Source organism: Microcaecilia unicolor, chromosome 11 (genome assembly GCF_901765095.1).
Source record: "Microcaecilia unicolor chromosome 11, aMicUni1.1, whole genome shotgun sequence".
NCBI classification, from domain to species: Eukaryota; Metazoa; Chordata; class Amphibia; order Gymnophiona; family Siphonopidae; genus Microcaecilia; species Microcaecilia unicolor.
Window position 1 is genome coordinate 204,776,028 of NC_044041.1, and position 25,206 is coordinate 204,801,233.

The window sequence follows — 25,206 nt, forward strand, 5'->3', positions numbered from 1 at the left end:
CTAGGGAACCCCACTATCTACCCTTCTCCATTGAGAATACTGACCATTTAACCCTATTCTCTCTTTTCTATCTTTTAACCAGTTTTAATCCACAATAGGCCACTACCTCCTATCTCATGACTCTCCAGTTTCCTCTTGAGTCTTTCATGACGTACTTTATCAAATGCCTTTTGAAAATCCAGATACATAATATCGACTGGCTCACCTAAATCCTCGTGTTTGTTCACCCCTTCAAAGAAATGTAGTAGATTGGTGGGGCAAGATTTTCCTTCACGAAATCCATGTTGGCTTTGTCTCATTAGTCCATGCTTTTGAATATGCTCTGTAATTTTGTTGTTTATAATAGTCTCTACCATTTTGCTTGGCATTGATGTCAGGCTCACTGGTCTATAATTTCCTGTATCACCTCTGGAACCCTTTTTAAAAATCAGCATTACATAGGCCACCCTCCAATCTTCCAGTACCATACTAATGCTGACTCTCCTGTGCATACTCAGACCTGAACTGAGCATATGCAAGAGAGCCAGCCTGCTGCAGGTGTGACTCAGACAGGAGAGGTCTTCGGTTGGCAGAGCTTGGCATCCCCGCCAGGAAAGCAGAGGAGTGCCAAGCTGAAAGTGAGGGAGCCCAGCCCTCCCCCCACCCCCCATGGCTACGCCACTTGGTGAGTATGAAGGAAACAAGGGGAAAGAAAGTTCAAACTCATAAAGATGAGCACTTCAACCAAGATCACAGAAAGGAAGACCATCAAGGACTTGTCTTGGTTACGTTGGCAAATAGGAGAAGAAACGGCAAGAAGACAATTAAAAAAATGGATAATTTATGTTCAGAGACAAACAAACTCAGAGGTAGATGGAACTCATGCAGATGTAACCCAATTACCTCTTTTCTTGTGGGAGGGGTGGAGAAAGAGGCTGCCCATCCCTGTTAGTTCATCTTAACCTGAAAGAGTGTTTGATGCTTTCTACCTCCCCCATTCCATTTCTTGGACCTGGAAAAGGTACAAAAGCACATGGGCAGGTGCCGCATTGAAGGTATCTGACCTTAGCCTCAGCCCTTCCCTTGGCGGTAGAGTCTTCGGTCAGCCGACTCAGTCTTCTAAGCCAAAGGGAAGGCTTTGACCTTCGCGTCTAAAACAATGGTGGAGTTTGCAGAACCCTGAGTAAAAAAAGTGAGTATGTATGATTTCAAAAGAATGTGCTTTTTTTTAAAGACATCATGTCTGCTGCTATGAAAGGTCACTCTTTCATTCTCTGCCTGCCACACAAGTTAGAATTTGCACTGTAATAAAAGGGTATTTTGGGGAGTGTCAGAAACAGTATGAAGAGACTGTAATATGGAATGGGAAGACAAGGTTTTGGTTTATGTTGAAGCGGTAATTACAGGTATGAGATACTGTGCTTAGACGCTGTCTCGTGAAGGCTGTTATCAATGAACACCTGATTACATGAAGAGTTCAATGAACAGTAATGATAAAGTGCTCTTTCCTAGCAGTCTGACACCCAGACTAACTGCTCTACAATGACGCTAATTTTCGATGCATTTTTTAGGATAAAGGATTTGCATTTCTACCACTGTCACGCTAGGAGTCCTAGTAACCAAACCCAAATAAACAATTTTGCTTAATAAAAACGAAAAAAAATATGAAGAGAAATTCCCTGATTTGAGAAATACCTGGGGGGGGGGGGAGGGCTAGTTCTCTGTAGATGCTTGTTAAGTGCCAATTCTAGAACTGCTGTTACGGAATATTAACGTAAGTCTACATTTATGCGTCTAAGTTTAGGTGCGACACCTAGAGCAGCTCAATGGCTGCAGGGCTGCAAGGAGGGGGGGGGGGCAGGAGGGCAAAATTCCCCGGGTCCAGGCCTCCAAGGGGACCCCCGGTGCTGGAGTCCCTCTCTCCTGCTCCTGATGAGACCCAGGTGATCGCATCCCGACAGGAGCAGGAGAGAGAAAACTCTGGTACCGGGTCCGCCTTGGAGGCTGGGGAGGACCCAGAGGAGCAGACACTGCAGGTCTTCCCCTAGCGCTGCACTTCACTCTGTGGATTGCTTTCCAAGTGGCTGCTTTTTCTCTCAGACCGCGCATGCTCGGTTTTAAAATCGGCAGAGTGAAGACCAGCGCTGGAGGAAGACCTCTTCTGCTGGCGGGTCCTCTGGAATCCTGCCAACCAAGTTATTTGAATTGCAATTGCGGCAGTGGCAGCGATCTGGGGGGGGGGGCATCAGCGGTGATGATTGTGGGGGGCAGCAGCGGTGATGATTGTTGGAGGAGTTCAGTCTCTCGGTGGCCCTGAATGGCTGGTGTCCAAGTGCTGGCAGGAATGTGTATAAGTTCTAGCATTTTCTGCAACCTGAGCTCACAAGTCCTAGGCCCCACCTCTAACCTGCCTGTGCCCCCTCCCAGGTCCCCTTATTCAGTGCTATTTAACTGGCCAGGAGCGTCTCCTGGCCGGTGAAATAGGGCTTAGCCAGCTAAGGGCTAATATTCAGCTAGTTAATCTCCGCTGAATATTAGGGCTCCCTGCTGGATTCTATATAAGATGCCTAGAGATCCCCACCGAAATCCAGGCGCATTTGTATAACAACGTGCTGACAGCACTTATCAAGCAGTAATGAGCACTAATTGGCAATAATTAGAATTTACACGCACAACTCGCTAAGCATATTCTGTAATGAATTGCGCCTAAATTCTAATGCGCACAGTTCAAAAGGAGCATGGCTATGGGCAAGGAAATGGGCATTCCCAAATTTGCGCATATAGTCATCGAATATGGCTCAGTGCGCTTAAATCTACATGTGGGGATTTAGGCCACATTTTCGTGGGTGTAAATGGAGGTGTGTCGTTTTAGATGCTGGGTTATCAACTAAGCGTATTCTAGATACTGCTTCTAAATCTAGGTGCCGCTTAGGGAGAAACATTGACTGCGCGGAATTCGTAAGCACCTTATACAGAATCCGGCACTCAGCAGTGAGCTGGCTATATCACGACTATCTTTTCCCACTGTTAACCTAAGCGGCCAGTGCTGAATATTCACATAGCTGGTTAAGTTAGAGCCGACCAAAAAACCCTGGATATTCAATGCCGGTCACCGGCATGAAATACCTGGGGTCAGCGCTGGTGGCGGCTGCTAGTTGCTCTGCCTATCAGCAGCTGAATATCGAGGATTTGTACTTTGTGTGCATAGTTTATTACACCAATTAACACGGAATATAGCCATTGAGCAGCTTGTTAATCAATGAAGGTATGCACATAACCATATATGTTCAGAGATGTTACAATCAGAGATTTTTTTTGAGGGGGTACTTGGGGGTACTGAGTACCGGCACCTTTTCCATTGTCTGCTAAAATTGACCCATGGACCCCAAGTTTTAATGAAAGAGCTCAGGCTCTACACACCGATTCTGTCTTCTCATAGATTCTGTGACTGGTTGCAGGGGACCTGGCTGTGGGTCCCTCAGTGATAACCCCACCCTTGAAGGGTGGCTTAGCATTTGAGTACCGGCAACTTTTTCGCTAGAAAAAATACACTGGTTACAATAAAGCAGAAAAAAAGAGCAGACCCACGTGATGAAATAAGACAAAATGTATTCAATGCATATCAATAAAATCAGCACAGCCACCCAACATGGCCGTGTTTCACCCTGTCAAGGGCTGCATCAGGGGCGTAACATAAACCAGCAGAAGCTATATAATATTTTCCCTGGTTAATACGGAGCAGCATATAAAGCCCTGTTGAGCAGCTAGAGGACGGTTGTTAGCTGATTTTATTGATATTTATTTATTTATTTATTTGTTACATTTGTATCCCGCGCTTTCCCACTCATGGCAGGCTCAATGCGGCTTACATGGGGCAATGGAGGGTTAAGTGACGTATGTACGTGCAGGACATCAGACTCACAGAAACAGAAGCCTGCACAGCCTTCTACATGGAATGTTGCTAGTGGAATAGCAACATTCCATGTAGAATCTCCAATACTAGCAACATTCCATGTAGAATCTCCAATACTAGCAACATTCCATGTAGAATCTCCAATAGTATCTATTTTATTTTTGTTACATTTGTACCCTGCGCTTTCCCACTCATGGCAGGCTCAATGCGGCTTACATGGGGCAATGGAGGGTTAAGTGACTTGCCCAGAGTCTCACAAGGAGCTGCCTGTGCCTGAAGTGGGAATCAAACTCAGTTCCTCAGTTCCCCAGGACCAAAGTCCACCACCCTAACCACTAGGCCACTCCTCCACTCATGCATTAAATACATTTTGTGGGTCTAGTCTTTCTTTTTCTGCTGTTCTGGGTCTTGCCGATCACTTGCCTGTGTGTTTTTTTGGGGGGGACCATAACTGACAGTATTCCGTAACTTGTAGAATCCAGGCTAACCCCCGGATTCTGTATGTGTGATGCAAATTAATTGATCAATGAGCTACTGTTCTGGCTATTCGCTACCAATAATTTGACTGCTAACAACCAATTCTCGGTGTTAATTGGCCTCACTTGAGATTTCCGCATGCATCATCCTATATAATAAACGCACCTCCAACGTTCTGAAGCCGAGAAAGTGAGGCCTTCAAGCCTTTGAAGCATTCCTGCAACGTTCCGGAACTATGGCTTCAGAACGTTGGAGTGCGTTTTATTATATAGGATGTGCTCGGTGCTTTTCTATAGCGCATGGGGGGAATTTAATATATGCTGATTAAAGTGGAGGCGTGGCTGGAGGGGGGGCAGGGGAGAGAGGAGATTTGCTGGGTGGCTGGAGGGGGAGCGAGGGAAAAAGGAGAATCGCTGGGTGGCTGGAGGGGGGGCAAGGGAAAAAGGAGAATCGCTGGGTGGCTGGAGGGGGGGCAGGGGAGAGAAGAGCATCGGTGGGTGGCTGGAGGGGGGGACAGAGGAGACACACTTGCACCCAGCATTCTCACTCTCTCTCTGTCACACACACACTCGCACATTCACTCTCTCTCTCTCACACACAGTCAATCTCACACATGCTCTCTCAAACATACACACTGAGGAAAATCTTGCTAGCGCCCGTTTCATTTGTGTCAGAAATGGGCCTGTTTTACTAGTATTCTATAACGGCGCATGTGGAAATCCTGTAACGCATAATTTCAAGGGGGCACGGCCAGGGTGCGTTTTGGGAGGCGTTCCCACAGTTTACATGCATTTGTTACAGACTAACCTAGCCACCGGCATTTCCACCTGCTTTGGCCTTTTATGCACTTAGCGCTTACGTTTTTCAGCCCCTTTTAAAGAATCTAGGTCCTAAGTGTAAAGCTGTCTGTGCAAGTTAATAGAATTAGGAGTCTAGTGGGTAATGTGAATCTCTACCTGAAGGGGGCAGTAACTTTAAAATAGGGAACCTACAGGAGCCTCTACCCAGATAATATAGTACTTGTTTTTATTAAATACTAGTGTATCTGACAAAGAACATGCCTGGAATGTAGTTGCTGTCATTTATACATCTGTTTGAGAACAGCTGTGAATGAATGATTGAATTTGTTATGCCTTTGCATAATCTACACATTTACTTACAAACTCTGCCTGCACTCGGCCCCTGGACCTTCCGATTGGCAAAGTACACGACTTCATGCCATGGTACATACCTTTATGTTTCATCACAATTTTATAACGGGTAATTCGATCAAGCATGTGGCCACATAGGCACAGGAATGACTTTGGAAAATGACTTCCTTTCTGCAAAGTGTCTCTTGCCTTTTAGTCATTTTCAACTAAAATGGCCTTGGCATCTCCTATTTGCTGACTGGTGTACGGTACTGGCAGCAACACTGAAAGATCTGGGATGGAACTGAGCCAGATGGGGGGGGGGGTCTGAAGGTGCCTGTGGTAGGAGTTCCGAATTGCCATGGCCAGCTTCTCCTATTTAAGCGCACAACTATGGAACGCACTTCCAAAAACAGTAAAAACAGCATACGACTACCTAAAGTTCCGGAAAAAAGCTAAAAACGAACCTGCTCCAAAAGGCATAACCCCACCAACCCAACATAACAACCAGAGAACCTGCTACACAACACCAAGAGCTTAATGGACCCACCCCAATCTCCCTGCTCCTACCGAATGTTTCCCAATATAGCTAACGTATATGAACCTTATTCTACCACAATCACACCTTGCACTTGTGCACACTGTGTATTTGTTCAGACCGGAACCGGCGAACGCCGCTACGGTACTATGTAAGCCACATTGAGCCTGCAAATAGGTGGGAAAATGTGGGATACAAATGTAACAAAGACTGGTGCTTATCAGTGGACACAGGTACATGAAAATGCCGATCTTCAGGCTGTGCCGAGTTGAAAATGGTGCATAGATTAACGGTGGGCAGGATGCACAGTAAGAATGTGAATGATAGAATACTGTCATTTAAAGATATTTCTTTAACATTCTAGGCAAGTACATTTACACCAGTTCTGTGTGGAATAAGGATTTGTTGCCTAAAATACATTAGCCTATATGTATCAGGTGACCCTAGTAATCTCTGAAGGAAGCAAGTGCCCACTTTCCATTCTAGAAGTAGAGGAGGAGCCTAATGGTTAGTGCAGTGGCCTGAGAACCAGGGGGAACTGGGTTCAAGTCCCACTGCAGCAACTTGTGACTCTGGGAAAAGTCACTTAACCCTCTATTACCCAGGTACAAAATAAGTTCCTGTGTATAATATAAAGACTGCTTTGATTGTAGGCACAGAAAGGCAGTATGTCAAATCCCATCCCTTTGCCTCTTCTCTCCAGATAGGTGCCCTCCACTCAGACAAATCAACAACTTTCTTGTTCAAGCTTTGAATATACTGTCTAGTTATGTAACTTCACTAATGTATTTTCTGGCTTTGGAAAGCATAACATTTATATATGGATATAGGTATATCTGTGGGGGTGGGGGGCAGAGTAGGGTCTAATTGGGGCCAAGTGAAGTTATAAGAGAGGGTTGACTGGGGAGTGTTTTCAAGTGAATAGGTCTGTGCTTATATGTGGATACATGGGTGTATTTAGATGAATAGATGTCCTTGAGGGTGGGAAGAGGTGTAGGTGAATGGAGATATGTGTTTAAGGATATGGGGATATGTGCATGGGAGACAGGGGATATTTGGATGGATATGTGGGGACATAGGCAGGTGTCTGTGGTGGGTAGAGTTACATTGAGGGGAAGTAGCAGTTCGTAGGGTGGGGTGCTAGTATGAGCATGTGAGTGTAGGCGGATGTGTGGGTGAGTAGGGTGTTTGGGACAGGTGGGTGTGTGGGGGTGAGATGGAAGGTATTTATGGTGATGTCTGGTTGGGTGGGGTGAAGGTGCATTTGTGGGTGAGTAGGGTGTTTGGGATGGGTGGGTGTGTGGGGGTGAGTTGAAGGGTATTTATGGTGATGTCTGGGTGGGTGATGGTAGATCTGGATGTGTGGGTGATGTTCTTGGGGGTGCAGCAGTAAAATAAAACCATGGAAGGTATCGACTTCTTGCAGTCTCTTCCTTATCTCGAGGCTACTCTCTGGGAATCAGGTGATGTTTTTAGCTTATTAATGCACGAGCAGCATTTACTTGGGGCCAAATATTAATTCTTGATCACAAATGAAAACGATGTGCTCGCTTAGCAGCTTCTCTGTCATTTCTCCAAGTACAAAATACCAGATGGTCTAAAATAATCACTCTTTGTTCAAGATCCAGAACTGAAATAACAGGGGGAGGGGGGGGGGGGGCTCCAGGGCAGGAGTGAGGTGCATTGGCAGGGCTGTGTGTGAGGGTCTCGGAATAGCAGGAGATGCTGCAGGGCCGGAGTGAGCTGCACTGGCAGAGCTGGGTGTGAGGTTCTGGGTACTGGAACAGCAGGGGGTGCTGCAGAGCACTATTGATGTATAATCATACGTATGTTAGTGATTTGTCTCTCTACAGATCCATGAGCAGATGTGTTTATGAAACAAACATACACCCGGCCATACTGGAGGCTGGAGAATTAGTGTTTCACATCCCCACAAGGTTGTTTGATCTTAAACCATTCACACAATCTTTATGCATGACATATTAATTGTAAAATCTTAATCTGTATCAATGGTCTTAAATCAGGGCCAGGAGACTGTGCAATAAAGTTCAGTTATTTTTCTGAATACATTGAAGCTTTGTTTATATTACTCCACTTTTCATGCATGTGGTAAATTAGCCTTAATAAATAAATTGCATTTATTTATTTATTTTGCATTTAGTTGGTCCTGAATGGGTGATAGAAATTCAGTTGACAAAGAATCCTCTGCAAAAGAGTTTGTAGACTTACAATTTATCATTCATTAAGATGTGACTCCCTTTCCTTTTCCCATAACCTTGAACACTTAATTTAGGGTGTTGGAATTTGCGAAACTTGTGGGCGAGTTTGTCAGTCAGTCGAATCATGCCACAGATTGGCTGTGATGTAGAGCGTTCGTTATAAGTGGATTGACTCTTTTATTCAGAATAAACTGGAAGACGACAAGAGCGAAGGAGGTGAAGCGAAGATTCTACAGACCGAGGGCCCCTTTTCACTAGCTTTTGGCTTGTGCTATTTGCTGCCGTGCCCTTAGGAGTAAAATGAGCCATGGCAGCAGATAGCACACACTAAACGTTAATAAAAGGAAACCCAAGAGCACTGTTTGTACCAGCAGGCATCATTCTTACTGCCATCACGTCTTTATCCTCAGAGCCATGACATTTGATGCCCTGTACTAAAGGGTTGAGGAGCTCACTTCCGTATTTGTAGGTACAGAGGAAAGTCTGGGCCTTCTGTAATCAGTCTCTGGCTGGCTACTCATCTAAATAAAGTTTTTAACAAACGCTTTCCATTTCTCTACCAAACTCAGTGTGTCTTGTCTGTGACGATGACAATATGTGTGTGTCCATCATTCTGCGCTGTGCAAATTCTCCATCCCATTTCTGTTTCTCTGTCTTGGTATGCATGCTCCTCTGTTTTCAGTAATGTGGATATTTGTATATTTTCCTGTCTCTCTGCAGATGGCATTGGGGTAAGCCTGTAAGGAGGGCACCAAGCCTTAGGCGCTTTGGAACGTGTGCAAATGTCCAGAATCCGGCATATGTGCGTGTATTGTGCATAAATATTCCGGTTACATGCTCTTCCGTAACTGGCGTTCATGTACTCCGCTCCTGAGCCTGTCCACCAGCAAAGCACCCGCCATCATGTCATGGCAGATATGTTTGCAGGGGGAGCGTTCGCATGGGCGGAGGAGTCTGGTTGCAGCATGGGCGGGGCACATTTAGAATCGTATGATCTGCATGCGTTCTTTTGGGATTAAGGTGTGTGAATTTATGGTAGGGGGTAAATGACTTCTCCTTAATTCTAGGCACCAGTTTGATGTATTATTCTGGGTTCTGTAAAGAGAAGGAAGTGTCCATTTATCTTCATGGAGTAGATTACACATAGCCACACCGAACTGTAGGGTTCCCTTTATCGAATTGTCTGAATTTTAATTACTGCTTCAAATAACTACTAATCGCTCTGGTTTTTTTCCCCTGCAGTGACTGGTGGGTTGTTGGGGCAGTCACCCCCTTCCATAATTAGGGCACTCTTTTTCCAAAAGGCTCCAGTCCTACCGGAAACAGAACCCCAGGGCTGGGTGACAATGGTGGGACTCCTTCCTTCACTTTCTCGCTGCACAATTATGTGTTAACTGTGGCTTTTAGATGACTGTAATCTTCACACAGTTGAGAAGCAGAAATTTGGGCATAACTGTCTATAAGTGTGATGCCAAACTGCCTGGCACTGAATGTCTCTGTCAAGGGTGCAGTCTGACCGGGTTGCAATGGAAAAGGTAATGTGTGGAACAAGGCATCAGGAGACACAGCATGGCTGCTGCTTCTTTCTTTAATGCTCTCTTGCTTTCCAAAGAAATGTTATTTACAATGCCCACCCTTAATGGGGGTGAAAAGATTGAAGGTACGACAGAACAGCCTTGTCCATTTTCTTTTGGTTAGGGTTCTGTTATCTTATGTTTCCTAAATGTGGGGCTTTTGTCCGTCCCCATCTGTCGGTCATTAAACGCCCTTTGTACTAAGCAGTTTTCCTACAAGCACAGCGTATCGGACAAAACCTTTTATACAGCAGCTTCTAAGAAGGCTGAATGAAGCGCTTGCTGTGTCCTGTTACTACTCCAGGTGCCGCAAGTCCATTAAGATTCTTTTCAGAACTGTACCGAGGTTTTTCGGTCCAGGATCCTTGACATGTCCATTCTGTTGAGTCGCTCCTTCTCTTTGCAACCTGGCACCTGGTCCTAGCCGTAGAGGGACATGAACTCCAGCTGGCATGGTGGCTGGCGTTGCGATGTGCTCAGAGAACTGTGTCCTTATTACAAAACACACCTCTGCAGCATAACAGGAGCCAGTGGATCTGGCAGGGAGTAAGAGCCAAAATTATATCAATTACAGCTATTTCCATTGCTAGAGAACAGTGTAAAACCTAATGCATTCAACGTGGCAATTACACTTCTGTCTCCACATTCAGCAGCAGCAAAATAACAATTAACTGAGAGTATATTCCCTGTGATTTTCTGTCTCTCTGTGTTGTTTTTCTCTTCTCCTTTTTTTTTCCTGGTTTTGTTTTGGATTTCTTCTCTTTTTCTTCCTTTTTTTTCTTTTTTTGGTTTTTAGTAACCCATGTTGGCCTGTCCCAGGGACATAACATGTGCCCAGACCCTGGGATTCCGGAGCAGGGCAAAAGAATCGGCTCTGATTTCAGGTGAGAGATGCTGTTTACTATCACAGAGGTGTGTGGGTGGTTGGTGAAGTCTCTCTTGGTTCAAATTTCAAGAATGCACATGTTGTTTTTTAAGTGCACTTTGTGGCTAACTTTAAAAAGGAAATTAGTCCTTTTGAAAAGTAGCAGCAGAAGCTACACTTACACAACTCAGATAGTAGCAGTGTGCATTGCATCTGCTGTTTACACATTCAGCCAAGTGATGGAAGGATCTAATTTCTTTTTTTCGTTTTATACATTGCCTGATCAAAATAATATACTAGGTGGCATCCTATCAAAATAGTAAAATATATAAAAATAAATTAAACAACAAAACAGGACATCAAACATATAAATGGCGAGTGACAGTACTCACCCGCAAATGTGCAATAGAGACTTCCCTCTCTGTCCCGCCCCCGCGTCAATACGTGATGACGGAGGCAGGACAGAGAGGGAAACTGCGCGAAGGGGAGGGAGGGAACTGCCGACGTGGCTACCGCTCCCCCCCCCCCCCCGAGGTCGCCGCTACCACTCCCCCCACCCGGAGTCGCCGCCGCCCCCCCCCTCCACCCGGCCCGAGAACTCTCTTCTTCGGTATTGAACTTACATCGCCGACAAACAGCAGGCAGATCAGGTGAGCTGCCGTCGGCCTTCCTTCCCTGCCTGTGTCCCGCCCTTACCGACGTTACGTCACACGAAGGCGGGACACAGGCAGAGAAGGAAGGCCGACGGCAGCTCACCTGATCTGCCCTGCTTCGTTTTTGGCGATGTACGTTCAATAGCGAAGAGAGGGCCCGGGCCGGGTGGAGGGGTGGCGGCGGCGACTCCGGGGGGGGGGGACCGGTAGCGGCGGGGGGGGGCAGGCCTTGGAAAAACCCCATACTAGCCCATTTTAACGGGCTAAATGGCTAGTAATAACATAACAAAAAAATCTTTAAAACATGAATCTGAACAGAAACATCACCTATACACTAAAACTTTCATGTGCAAGAAATATTGACGGGTAGCCAGGCTTTAAAAAGCTGCCTAAAAGTAAGCTACTCTGACACGACCTCAGTTCAGCAGACACCTACTTTTGAAACAGGGTATATGTGAACTTTATCTCCCTCAATCTAAATGTCCCCCAGCGATGCCTCCCGTTAACCCAGCGACAGCTCAGGTGTTCTGGAACGCTGTCTGTTATTTTGTCCAGAAGAAGTTGGGAGATTTTCCATCAGGCCACCTTACCAGGATAAATGTCTTGGAAAATGTGTGCTGACTATGTGCTGCTCTGTCAGAGAGGACAGACCAAAAAAAGAACTTTCATATTGTGAAACTGTCCCTCTTAGTTTCTAATGGACAAATCCCCTCTCCTCCCCCCCCCCCCCCCCCCCCCCCACCGCCAAGGCAGAAAATGAGGGTGTTTGCTGATTTCACTGATTTTTACTTTTGTTTTTGTTTTTTGGATGAGACAAACCTTTTCCTACAGAACTGTGTGGCCAAAGAACTTATGGCAGGAAGGACATTGATCCCTGGTCAGTCTAGAAGTGGGAAACCAGCAGAATCCCTCTGTGATATCTGAGATACAGACACTGTAAAGACCTACCTACAGAGTGGTGGAGGGCATAGGAGCCGACTCTGTGGGTGCTTGAGCACCCCCAGTATTGAGAAAATTCCTTGTATGTGTCCAGGGAAGGATTATTTCTACTGAGCTTACCCCCCCCCCCCCCCCCCCCAATAATTTTGAAAAGTTGGCTCCTATGGTGGAGGGAACCAGTCTGAGCCTAACTTAGACCACAACTCTGGCCTGCAGACCCATTCAATGCCAGGCCTAATCCAGGTATCGGCATTGAATATCCAGACCATTATCCAGGTATTCAGACCGGTGCCCGGATAACTAAGCTTTCTTACTGTCCTGAGATTATCTGGGTATTTACCCGGTTAGTGGACTTAGAACTGTTGCTAACCGGGTGAGCACTTTCTCTGCCCTGACTCCGCGCTGGCAGAAATTGGATAGGGCAGGCAACAGTCACAGCTGGTATTCAGTGGCTCCATCCATCAGCAGCAGAGCCAGCCAAAGTGATTTTAACTGAGACCTGCTTAAATCGTTTTGAATATTTACCCTAAAATACTTCATTGAAAGGTCAGTGTTGTATTTCTCTCATCAGAGGACAGCAGGGCTTTCCAGACCTGTCCTGGGCACCCCTCGGCCAGCCAACTTTTTAGGGTATCCATAAGGAATATGGGTGTCATATGACAGCACGCGATGCAAACCCAGGGTTTGCTGATTTCTTTAATGTTGTAGCCATTGTCAAAATCCTGAAAACCCAGCTGGTTCTGGGGTCAGCAGGGCAGATTAGGGACTGCTCCCTGATCATTTGTTGCCGAGTTGAATTTTCAGCAGGTCTGTATAGCCACATAAATGATCTGTATATGCAAATATTGAACAAGATATTTGTACATCTTCTTGCCATGGCTGAGGTACATAGATAAGCCATCCGTCTGTCGTAATCCCGCCATTTTTGTGGGTGAGATATATGAAGTTTTCCCGTGGTGGCTGAATATTCCTATTCTGCAAATAAATTTGGCCCTGGCTTCACTATATACAGCCAAAGTTATCCGACAGCGAGCACCAGCTGCTCTCCATTTTATTATTAGTATATTATACCCCTCTTGTTTTATTCATTAATATTATACTCACAACCATTTTATGGCTTTTATCTTGGAGACTCATTGGTGATATTGATGAACTCAGTCATAATTAGCCCTGGGTAACTTCTGTTGTCCATTGAATAGCTTGGTCCATCCTGTTGCCCATTGGTTAGCTCAGTCCCTCCTATTGGCCATTGGATAGTTCATCCCCTCTTGTTGCCCATTGGATAGCTGAGCCCCTCCTATTGCCCATTGGATAGGATGATCCTTTCTATTGCCCATTGAATAGCTTGGTCCATCCTGTTGCCCGTTGGTTAGCTCAGTCCCTCCTATTGGCCATTGGATAGCACAGCCCCTGCTACTGCTCATTGGTTAACTCAGTCCCTCCTTCTGCCCATTGGATTGCTCAGTCTCCCCTATTGGCCGTTGAATAGCTGAGCCTCTCCTATTGGTCATTGGATAGCACAGTTCCTTCTACTGCTTGTTGGAGAACTCAGTCCCTCCTACTGCCCGTTGGATAGCTCAGTCCCTCCTATTGGCCATTGGATAGCACAGCCCCTGCTACTGCTCATTGGTTAACTCAGTCCCTCCTACTGCCCGTTGGATAGCTCAGCAGTTCCTGTTGCACATTGGATAGCTCAGTCCTCCCTATTAGCTGTTGAATAGCTCAGCCTCTCCCATTGGCTAGTGGATAACGCAAACCCCATCTATTGACCATTGACTAGCAAAGTCCATTAGGTTTCCCAGAAGGCCTTGGTTTCTACTGACTTTTTAAAAAAATGCATGTGACTGTATTAACCAACACTTGTACAGAAGGGATTTCACAGGTCACACCTTTCACAGAATGACACTCTAGAAGTGTGTTTCTCCCCCCCCCCACCCCCCACCCCCAGAGAAGCCTGAAGCCTATCTTGAAAATAATGAGTGTGATTCAAGGTGGTTGCTGTTAGAGTCAGGACACTGGGCTTGATGGACCATTGGTCCAGGCCAGCACGATACCTCTTATGCTGATATGGTGAAATACTGAACATCTGTTAACACTTTGGTCTTTTAATTCTCAGACTGGGATCCAGCGTCCAGTTCACATGCACCGATGGATATGACTTGCAGGGCTCTAAAAGCATAACCTGTATGAAAGTGAGCGACATGTTTGCAGCCTGGAGTGACCACAGACCCATCTGCAGAGGTGAGAAATGGGATGGAGGAAGAGGGACTTCTCAATAGAATTACTTTCTGTGCCTCTAGACAATTTTCACTCTGAGGCCTATTGCCATACCAACATAGGTCTCAGAGTCAGAAACGTCAGCCCGGCAATACATCAGTCTGCCCTCGGAGAGTGGCATTGAGTAATTTAATTAAAGAAAGATGGTGCAAGGCAACCAACATTACTGTTAAAAGCGGTGTTTGCAGTACTCACATATAGAAAAAAAGAAGGAAGAAAATCCTCCGTGAATGGGATCAGCCACGAAACTAAAAAAGGAGTGCAGTCCACAAACAAAATAGTTTGTCTTATGCCCCTGACGCAGGCATGTTTTTTATACCGAAACGCAGCTGTATCGGGTCTTGATCAGATACTGGCAATAAAGAGTTTCCTGGTTCCTATACAAGTTTGTGGACTCTACACCTACGACACATAGTCAGAGAGTCAAGACAGTTTCTTCTTCCAAATATCTTGGTGCAATCATAGACCAAGATCTTTCATTTAAGGATCAGATTCCCTCTGAGGCTTAAGCTTCTTTCTAGTGTCTTTGCCAATTTCGTGTTGTCCAGACATTTTTATAATGGCACCTCCCAGCATTCATTTCTCTATGTTCTCATTGTTTCCTGTCTAGACTATTGTAATGTTATCTACTCAGGGTTGCCTACATCTTCATTACACCATCTTCAAACAATACCAAACCAGGGGTGTAGCTACGGGTGGGCCTGGATGGGCCCAGGCCCACCCAGTTTTGTCTCAGGCCCATCCTCACCTTCTCCCACCCCCGCCGTAGCACTGCCTCCTCTCCTGCACTGCACGGTCTCTGTCTCCCACCCTCGCGGCAGCGCTTGCAATTTGCTATCGGCGCTGCCTGCCTGACAGCTGACAGACGCGACGCAACGCGACATCCTCCTGCTCCGGGGCCTTCCCTCTGCCGCGTTGATTCAACTTCCTGTTTACGCAGGGCAGATTGCACGCGGCAGAGGGAAGGTCCCGGAGCAGGACGTCATCGCGCCGCGTCTGTCAGCTGTCAGGCAGGCAGCGCCGATAGAGCGCTGCCGCAGGGGTGGGAGACGGAGACCATGAAGTGCAGGAGAGGAGGCAGCGCCACGGTGGGGGTGGGAGAAGGTGAGTGGAGGCAGCGCCGATAACTTTAAATGTGCTGGACAGACGTGCGCGCATGTGTGTGTGGGGGTGGGGGGTGGGGTTGTAGTACCCACCCATCCAACCCGCTGGCCCACCCAGAAATTGTCTTCTGGCTACGCCACTGTACCAAACATAGCTTTTTGGACTCTTTCAAGAGCAAAGCTCTTTGACCTCATATTGCCTCTTTTCATTCATTATCATTGGCTTCCCATTGATTATCATATGCAATTTAAAATTCTTACTCTTATCTTTAAGGCCCTTCACCATAGTGACCCTTCTTATCTTGCAACCTTTGCTATCCCTTATGCTTCTCCTGTACTTCTTCATTCCCTTCATGATTGTCATCTCCTTATCTCGTCCCCTAGATGTGCCACTTCTGGAATCAACCAGAAAGAGTGTATTCTACTGCACCACACCTTCCCTATAGACTGTTCCCACCACACACACATCCAAAAGTCACACTGCCCTTAAGACCTTTTTCTTTTAAAGGGCTTATGGGGAGGGGGCAGACTCCGGTAGTGTGGCATCTCAAATTCATTGACCTACTATACTATATTGTATTATACTATGTACCATATCATATTTTTTTCTATACCTCCAATGTTGTATGAATGGTTCCTTTCCCATTCCATTTTCTGAATTCCTTTGATACTTGTATTACTCAATGTAAACCACCCTGTTATGTTTACAGGAAGGTCTGTATATGAATTTTAAATAAGCCATAAAGTGCATCTGTGTACATGGACTCTATCTGTATGCCATTATTCTAATCAATGAGGCATCTAATCTGTGCAGAACTGCTAGCATAGACCTTATACACTTGGTCTGCAGTAAGGTAAGAGACAGAGTGAGCTGAGCTTACATTGCAGGGGTGGAAATTTACAGCTGCTCTTGAGATCAAGTGTAGATATGCACGTCTAGATTATTTAAATGTGTCTTTATAGTAGCAGATTTTATCATTTACATGTGTACTTGCGAAACCTGCCTGAGCTCCATCCATGTGTGCTTTTGTGCAATGTGGAATTTAACAACAGGTCAATTTCATGGGTATGTGGCCACAGACGAGTGAAAATAACTATAAATTACCCCCTTTAGGGCTTTTGGTCCTCCATTACATGCTTGAGTTCAGCAGTCAATATGTATTTGTAATGAAGACAGTGGGCTCGGTATCGATATGCCTGGAATTTCAATACTGGGCACCGACATACAATTTCCTGGTTTGCAGATCTGGTGACACCATAGCTGGTGAAGTGTGATATTCAGCATTTAACCGGCTATGGAGCACTGCATAAAGATGACTGGATTTTATGCAGTTTAATTATGCTGTTTCCTTGTCCAGTAAAGTGCCAACTTCATTGCTGGAATGCCCACAAAATAGCTGGTTTTTAGATAAGTACTAACCAGACATTTTCAGCCCCACTAACCTGTTAAGTACCTCTGAAAATGACCGCTTAGCCCCAGGAGCTGTTTCTGGCCAGTTAAATTGCTTTGAATATAGATCCAAGGTTATTTTTCGGTATATGTTTTGTATTTTGCTTCTTGTATTGTTTTATATTTTATTATGGCTGTTCTTAGTACCCTGCGGATATCCAGGCTCACAGATGCATATATTGTGCCCATTTTACAAAGGGATTTATAAGAGCCTACTGGAAAGCTGCCGCACAAACTTACACCTTGTTCTACACTCTCAAATCACATATCAAATTACCCCCTTGCAACTTAAACATTTACTCTCAAAATTAGCACATGAGGATTGCGGTGAGATTCCTAATATCCTCATCCATATGGAGACATGATGTGCCTGAGTCCCAAGATTCCGAACACCATCATCCATCTGGAGACATGATGTGCCTGAGTCTCGGACATTCCTAACACCTCATCCATCTGGAGACATGATGTGCCTGAGTCCCAAGATTCCGAACACCATCATCCATCTGGAGACATGATGTGCCTGAGTCTCGGACATTCCTAACACCTCATCCATCTGGAGACATGATGTGCCTGAGTCCCTGAGATTCCTAACACCCTCATCCATCTGGAGACATGACCTGCCTGAGTCTCTGAGATTCCTAACATCCTCATCCATCTGGAGACATGATCTGCCTGAGTCTCTGAGATTCCTAACATCCTCATTCTTCTGGAGACATGATCTGCCTGAGTCTCTGAGATTCCTAACACCCTCATCCATCTGGAGACATGATCTGCCTGAGTCTCTGAGATTCCTAACACCCTCATCCATCTGGAGACATGATCTGCCTGAGTCTCTGAGATTCCTAACACCCTCATCCATCTGGAGACATGGCCTGCCTGAGTTTCTGAGATTCCTAACATCCTCATCCATCTGGAGACATGATGTGCCTGAGTCTCGGACATTCCTAACACCTCATCCATCTGGAGACATGATGTGCCTGAGTCTCGGACATTCCTAACACCTCATCCATCTGGAGACATGATGTGCCTGAGTCCCTGAGATTCCTAACACCCTCATCCATCTGGAGACATGACCTGCCTGAGTCTCTGAGATTCCTAATACCCTCATTCATCTGGAGACATGATCTGCCTGAGTCTCTGAGATTCCTTACACCCTCATTCATCTGGAGACATGATCTGCCTGAGTCTCTGAGATTCCTTACACCCTCATTCATCTGGAGACATGATCTGCCTGAGTCCCTGAGATTTTCAACACCCTCATCCATCTGGAGACATGATGTGCCTGAGTCCCAAGATTCCGAACTCCCTCATCCATCTGTAGACATGATGTGCCTGAGTCTCTGAGATTCCTAACATCTTCATCCATCTGGAGACATGATGTGCCTGAGTCCCCGAGATTAAAACACCTTCGTCCATCTGCATACATGATCTGCCTGAGTCTCTGAGATTTCTAACACCCTCATCCATCTGGAGACATGATGACGTGCCTAAGTCCCCACTTAGCTGCTCTTTTGATCTTCCTCCGTGGATAAACTCAGATATTCAGCAGCGGAGTGCCAGCACTGTGACCTGCTGACTCTAGCCAGTTCCAAAACAGGAGAAAAGATCAGCCTCTTGTCTCCCTCTGTGACATGTAGATTCCCTGCTGAATGGCCACAGTGTTCTGCAAGGGACATTGGAGATTTCTGAAGCTTGAACTTATGTTTGCAAAGAAGGTTCTGGACCATCACTCCCCATCTCTGCTAGAAACAGAAGAAAGAAGGAGCCTTGAGAAATGTGTTATGCTGTCAAAGCTCTTTCACATCTGGAGATATATACTGACCAGGAGACCCGTGGCCCAGCCATAGTTTACAAAGTATATTAGATCTGTACCGGGATGAAAAATGACCGCAGCATGATTTATTGCATGCTCTGCCGTATAATGTCATTCTAATGTGCCTGGGATGATATAATTCTATACAAGCACTTGTAGAGACATAACTAAATCAAGAAACCTCACCTTTTTTTTCTCTTTCCTTTGGGACGGTGCATGTCAGCAGTGATTTTCTGTCAGTCCTATTGATATTTAGCCTTTTAAAATTTGTATCCTTCAGCCACTGCAGCTAGAGTGGAAGGAGTCTGTTATAGAGATGGACATGGGGGAAGCCACTGCTGTCCCTGGGATTGGTAGCATGAAATCTTGCTTCATTTTGGGATTCTGGAATCTTGCTAGTCTTTGGGATTCCAAAATCTGGCTACTATTTGGGATTCCAAAATCTGGCTATTATCTGGGATTCTGGAATCTTGCTAGTCTTTGAGATTTTGAAATCTTGCTACACTTCAGGATTCCAGAATCTTGCTACTCTTTGGGATTCCAGAATCTTGCTGCTCTTTGGGATTCCGGAATCATGCTTCTCTTTGGGTTTCCGGAATCGTTCTTCTCTTTGGGATTCCGGAATCTTGTTTCTCTGTGGGATTCTGCCAGGTACTTGTGACCTGGATTGGCCACTGTTGGAAGCAGGATACTGGGCTAGATGGACCATCGAGCTGACCAAGTATGGATATTCTTATGTTCTTATAAGTCCCCTTTCTGGCCTGATTGATACCCCCGTGAATACCTCCTTGCATGAGCATCCATCTAGCACATATGCATGTGACAGGTACAGTTACATGCATGAGTCCTAGTATTCAACAACTGATGCCTAACTTTCAACAACCTGTTTAGAGTGAAGGAGATAAGAGGTAATTCTATAAGCAGTCATCTAGATTTAGGCAGCAAGTATGTATAAATGCTGATATTTACCCACATAAATGGTTTTATCTAGTTATTTATTGAAAAATTGTCTTTTCTTTTTTCCTGTAATGATCCCTAGTTGCTAATTACAGGGGTTAACAGTAAAGTAACACATCTTAGCAGTAACTCATATTGACAACCAGAGAGTTGCACAGGGACAGAAATTTCACCCATCCACACCCATCCTGCTGGAATCTAATCTATCCCTGCTCATCCCCTCTGGAATCTCCTTCATCCCTACCCATGCCTGAAAAATCTCCTCTATCCCTGCCTGTCCCCTGTGCTAAAATAACCCAACTTGTGATACAATAACTCATGTTGATAACTTCCCCTCTCAGTGCTTATGGGAATTTCAATGCTATCAGCCATATCCATTAATTTTTTTAGTGCTATTATAATTGCCATGGCACAAGGAAAGGATAGGTAGGCTGGTCTGGCACTACACTTCCACAGGATCCCCACATGATACATCCCTACGGGAGTCCCGTGGACCTGGAGGGGATCTACATGGGAGTCCTGCAGGAACTACGGATTCCCACTAACCCCATTCCCATGCAGCTCTCTATTGATAGCTCCCTCCCTTAATTAAAGAAAAAAGAAATCTCTAGCAATGGAAAGCACTGCTATATGTAATACAAGTGAGCCAAGTATAGGACAATGAAGCCATCGTGACATCACTGATGAGGTTGGCTATTATTGGTGGAATGAGGCATTATGACATCACAATATCTGGTTACCAGAGACTGAAAATCTTCACACTAACAGTGGAAGTAATCAATATGGGATACCGTTAATATGGGTTATTGTATCACTAACTCATGCTATGTTAGCACAGGAGCATTTTATGTAATAAGAACTAGTTACTAATAACTGCGTTTTAACAGTAAAATAACATGTCTTAATGACAGCCCACATTGATAATGCCCCCCCCCCCAAATTAAAAGCAAAAAGAAATGTCTAGAAAAGGAAATCACTGCTATATGTAATAAAAGTGAGCGAAATATAGGACAATCAAGCCATTGTGACATCACTGATGAGATTGGCTCTTATTGGTGGAATGAGGAATTATGACATCACAATATCAGCTCTGGTTATGAAACTTTACACTAAGGGGAGAAGTTATTTTACCACTAACTCGGGCTATTGTAGCACTGGAACCATTTTATATAATGATACCTAGTTATTATAACTGGAGTTAAAAGTAAAATAACACTTCTTAACAGTAGCACACATTGATAACTTCTCCCCACCTATCAAAAAGGTGGGTAACAGATATGACATGGCCTGCAGGCTGAAAGTGAGTGGAAGGGAAGGAATTGGAAACAAAATGGGAGCTGGGCAGACTTCTACAGTCTACGCCCTGATCGTGACAGAATAGATAAGGGATGGGCTGGAGTGTAACGTTTAGGGGACTTCGATATTAGCTTCAGATCTTAGTACAAGAACAGTACTGGGCAGACTTCTACCGTCTGTGCCCTGAGAATGGCAAGGACAAATCAAACTCGGGTATACAAAAGTATCACATACCAAGTAAAATGAGTTTATCTTGTTGGGCAGACTGGATGGACTGTACAGGTCTTTATCTGCCGTCATTTACTATGTTATTATGTAAGTGTGAGGCTGAAATTTTCCTTAACTTACCTGACACCCTCGCACTGGTCCTGGGCCACCCTTACATAACCTTAAGAATCCCTGGCTTTCTTATTTGTCGTGTTGATAAGTATAAACAGTGCACAGGTGGTAATGAAACCCCATTGTGTCTTCTGCCTGCAGCTAGGATGTGTGAGAACCACCTGCGAGGCCCTACAGGAGTTATTACTTCCCCTAACTTCCCAGTCCAGTATGATAACAACGCACATTGTGTCTGGGTGATAACGGCCTTAAACCCTGCCAAGGTAAGTCCCTGGAATGTCTATGAATCATGGTAACAAGTGGTTTCTGTTGACGAAGGCTAAGGCTTGCCGGGGATATGGCACAGCTTTCATAGACTTGCTCCTGGCCTGGTGGTGTATTTTTATGAAAAGCAGCTCTGACAATAAGAGCGATCCGTAGTACCAAATGTGTTCCTTCCAGGCTTAAGAGTGAGGACTTCAGAGCTGCTACAATGTGTCAAATGATGTACAAGCATGTCAGTGATACATTGTAACCGTAAGACATTATTTCTTGGGGAACAAGGACACCCAAGCCCAGTTTAAGATACATTTTATCATAACAAAGTACAGTGATACCTCGGTTTTCGTTGATAATCCGTCCAAAAACAATCGGCGAAATCCGAAACCGACTAAAACCGAGGCAATCATCAGGGGAAGGCTCAAACCCTTCCAAATCTCTCTCATGCACACATCCTGGGCAAAAACAACGCCACATGAGCAGGAGAACGCGTGGGTCGCCCTTTGTTTTCGCAAAATTAGCAGCGAGGTCACGTGGGCACGCCGACAAAATCCGAGGCAACCGACGAAATCCGAGACAAATTTTTCGCCAAAAAAAAACGGCAAAATCCGAAACTGACGATAACTGAGGCAATCATCAGGGGAAGGCTCAAACCCTTCCAAATCTCTCTCATGCACACATCCTGGGCAAAAACAACGCCACATGAGCAGGAGAACGCGTGGGTCGCCCTTTGTTTTCGCAAAATTAGCAGCGAGGTCACGTGGGCACGCCGACGAAATCCGAGACAAATTTTTCGCAAAAAAAAATCAGCGAAATCCGAAACCGACGATAACCAAAGTCAACGAAAACCAAGGTATTACTGTACATGGTAAGTTTGCAGTTCATATATGGCTATAGGAGACTCGATCTGAGTGTATCAGAGCTTGTTGTAAGCATAATAGAGAGCAGAAATGATTGGGGACATCACAGTACCGTAGAACATGAGGGACTGGACCCAGTCCCTGAGCCCAGCCCACGCCTGTAGGGGTCAAAAGAAAACCTTAACAACATGCGTTGAATCGCCAGGTTTGCTTTCTGCTTCTCACTGCATTCTAACATTTGGAGAGATTAATGTAGCTTGTTCCTTTGAAGAAAAGCAGGAGACTGATTATAATTAGAAGTGAATATAATTATGTTTAATCAAAAAACTTTGATATCCCAGATAGGGTAACAGAGAAATGCAAAACAGTTCAGCAAGCTGGCTTTAAACCTATCAGCTGGAAAACGGTGTGTGGAATACTGATGGCAAATTTTAATCCACATGAATATATAGACATCCACACTCCTAAATAGCCTCTTTGAAAATTTACTCAGGCTGAGGGCCTAAATTTATACTCTAAGGAGGGAAATGGTTAATTTGGGCTACTGCTAAGTTGGGTTACCTTACCACAGGGCCCCATTTAATTTTAACAAGACCCTGAGCTAAAATAACCCCACTGAACAGTAGCCTACACTGATAATTTCACTAAACTCCTAAATTTAGACACGGGGTGGGGGGGGGGGGGGGGATAAAGTTAGGAGCTTAGCACTGATTTTCAGCACTAGACTCGTTCTAGGGGAATGAATGGGAGGATATTTGCACTGACCCAGAAGTTAACTGAATACCAGATGATATTCAGACTGATTCCCATAAAGTTAGGGCAGCTGTTTTGCTTTCCAAGCTTTTATGCACTGACAGGCAGATGATGAAAAACTCCATGCTGTTCCAAACAGCGCTCTAAAATAGCGCTGGAACAGCGCAGGGCGCTGTTAGACCTATGATCAGTGACAATGCATGCAAATTTAAGCAGCGCAATTATCTCTGATTATGGGGTAGAAGTGCGGGAGAATTGTGCCTGAGCATGCGCTCAGCACAGTCCTCCCGCACTTGTTTGACAGATCTGGGCTGGAGACCAATGAAAAGAGAAGGACGCCCATCTTTAAATCGGAAGATGGACGTCCTCAACTGCCCTGTTGCAGGGACGGCCAAATTTCAAGGGGGTGTCAGAGGTATAGTGACGGGGCAGTTAAGGACGTCCAAAATTGGATGTTTCTATCAGAAGGACGTCTTTCTCATAGAAACATCCCATTTTGGACGTCCTTAACTGCCCATTGCCGAAACATCCAAAATTTGCACGTCCTCAACTGCCCCGTCACAGAAACGTCCAAATTTTGGACATCCACAACTGCCCTCGCTGGCAGGTTTGCTGTAGGGGGGAATGGGGGCCTGTCAGCATGCAAATGCATGCTGGACAGGGCTCATCATTCCTCCCCAATGATCTGCAAACCTTAACACCAGTTCGGAGCTGGCGTAGGGTTTGTCGTGGCCAGTGACCCAATCTTTGGCGCGCTGGACACTGGTCATTGGGGAGTAATGCGTTAAGCGCTGATTAGCATGCATTTGCATGCTACTTGTGCTAAGAGCCCTCGAGCGTGTTGTTTCACGCGCTCGAGGGCTCTGATCATAGGGTGGTAGCAAACGTTGGCGCTAGTATGGCGCTAACAGCCTCTAGCACTGGCGTTTGCTTTTGATCATCTGCCTGTTACTTAGCCACTTAGAAGACTGAATATCGCTGTCCTAACGTGCCCCCCCAGCCCGCTCCTAACCTAGCGGCCGGTTAACAGTTTGCCTCTCCTGCCTGTTTAAACAGTGCTGGATATATCAACCTTATAACTTGTAAACTCCTAAATTATGCTGAAATTTTGGCTAAAAATAAGTCACCAAATGAGAAGCCTTAAATTTGGGAGCTCACTTTTTTCTTTTTGTATCAGGCCCGTAGATTCTACCTATCTGTATGCAAACATATTTCTGTGAATCCAGAGCAAATACAGAAGCAGGTCCGAGGTTAGCTGGGATTAATACTGAAAGAGCAGTGAAGGGCTGTTTGCTTAACCTGCCGACCGACCGAGCAGACGGTCTATCACACAGCAGGTTTTGTAACAACACCTCTAGACCTGTTCATTCTTTCTCCAGGACAGGGGATTGATTGGGAATGCTGCATCTGAACTGATGGGTTTTCTTGCTGAGCTTCTGTTCCCCCGGGGGGGGGGGGGGGGCACGGTGAGATAAATGTCTACATCACCCTGTTTACTGCACAAACTTGCAGTGGGTGTCTCCAGATGCTTGGGTTATGCTAGATAATCCCAGAATGCCTTTAGACAAGTGAGTCACAGAGAGCTGGGACTGTGGCTGAAGGCGGGTGGTGAGGAGCCCCCCCCCCCCCCCCCCCCACCAGACTTCCATTTTTAGGCTGAAAGATGGACGGATTCCCTGTGATTTGTGATAAGAACCAAATTGAGAGAGGCAAAAATCTACTGAGGTGCAACAATATTGAAATGGCTGAAAACAATCCATCCATAAGTAGTATTGATGTGTAGATAGAAATCATGGTAGAAGCTGACATAGTT

General features: G+C 45.5%; 1 protein-coding gene across 1 annotated transcript in view; it reads left to right on the plus strand.

Moving 5' to 3' along the window:
• Positions 1-25,206, plus strand: part of CSMD2 (CUB and Sushi multiple domains 2) — a 507,359-nt gene that overhangs the window by 281,701 nt on the left and 200,452 nt on the right. The window contains exons 8-10 of the mRNA XM_030220011.1: positions 10,627-10,714; positions 14,404-14,528; positions 21,664-21,785. Coding sequence (XP_030075871.1) covers positions 10,627-10,714; positions 14,404-14,528; positions 21,664-21,785 — 335 coding nt within the window. The remainder of the gene's footprint in view (positions 1-10,626; positions 10,715-14,403; positions 14,529-21,663; positions 21,786-25,206) is intronic.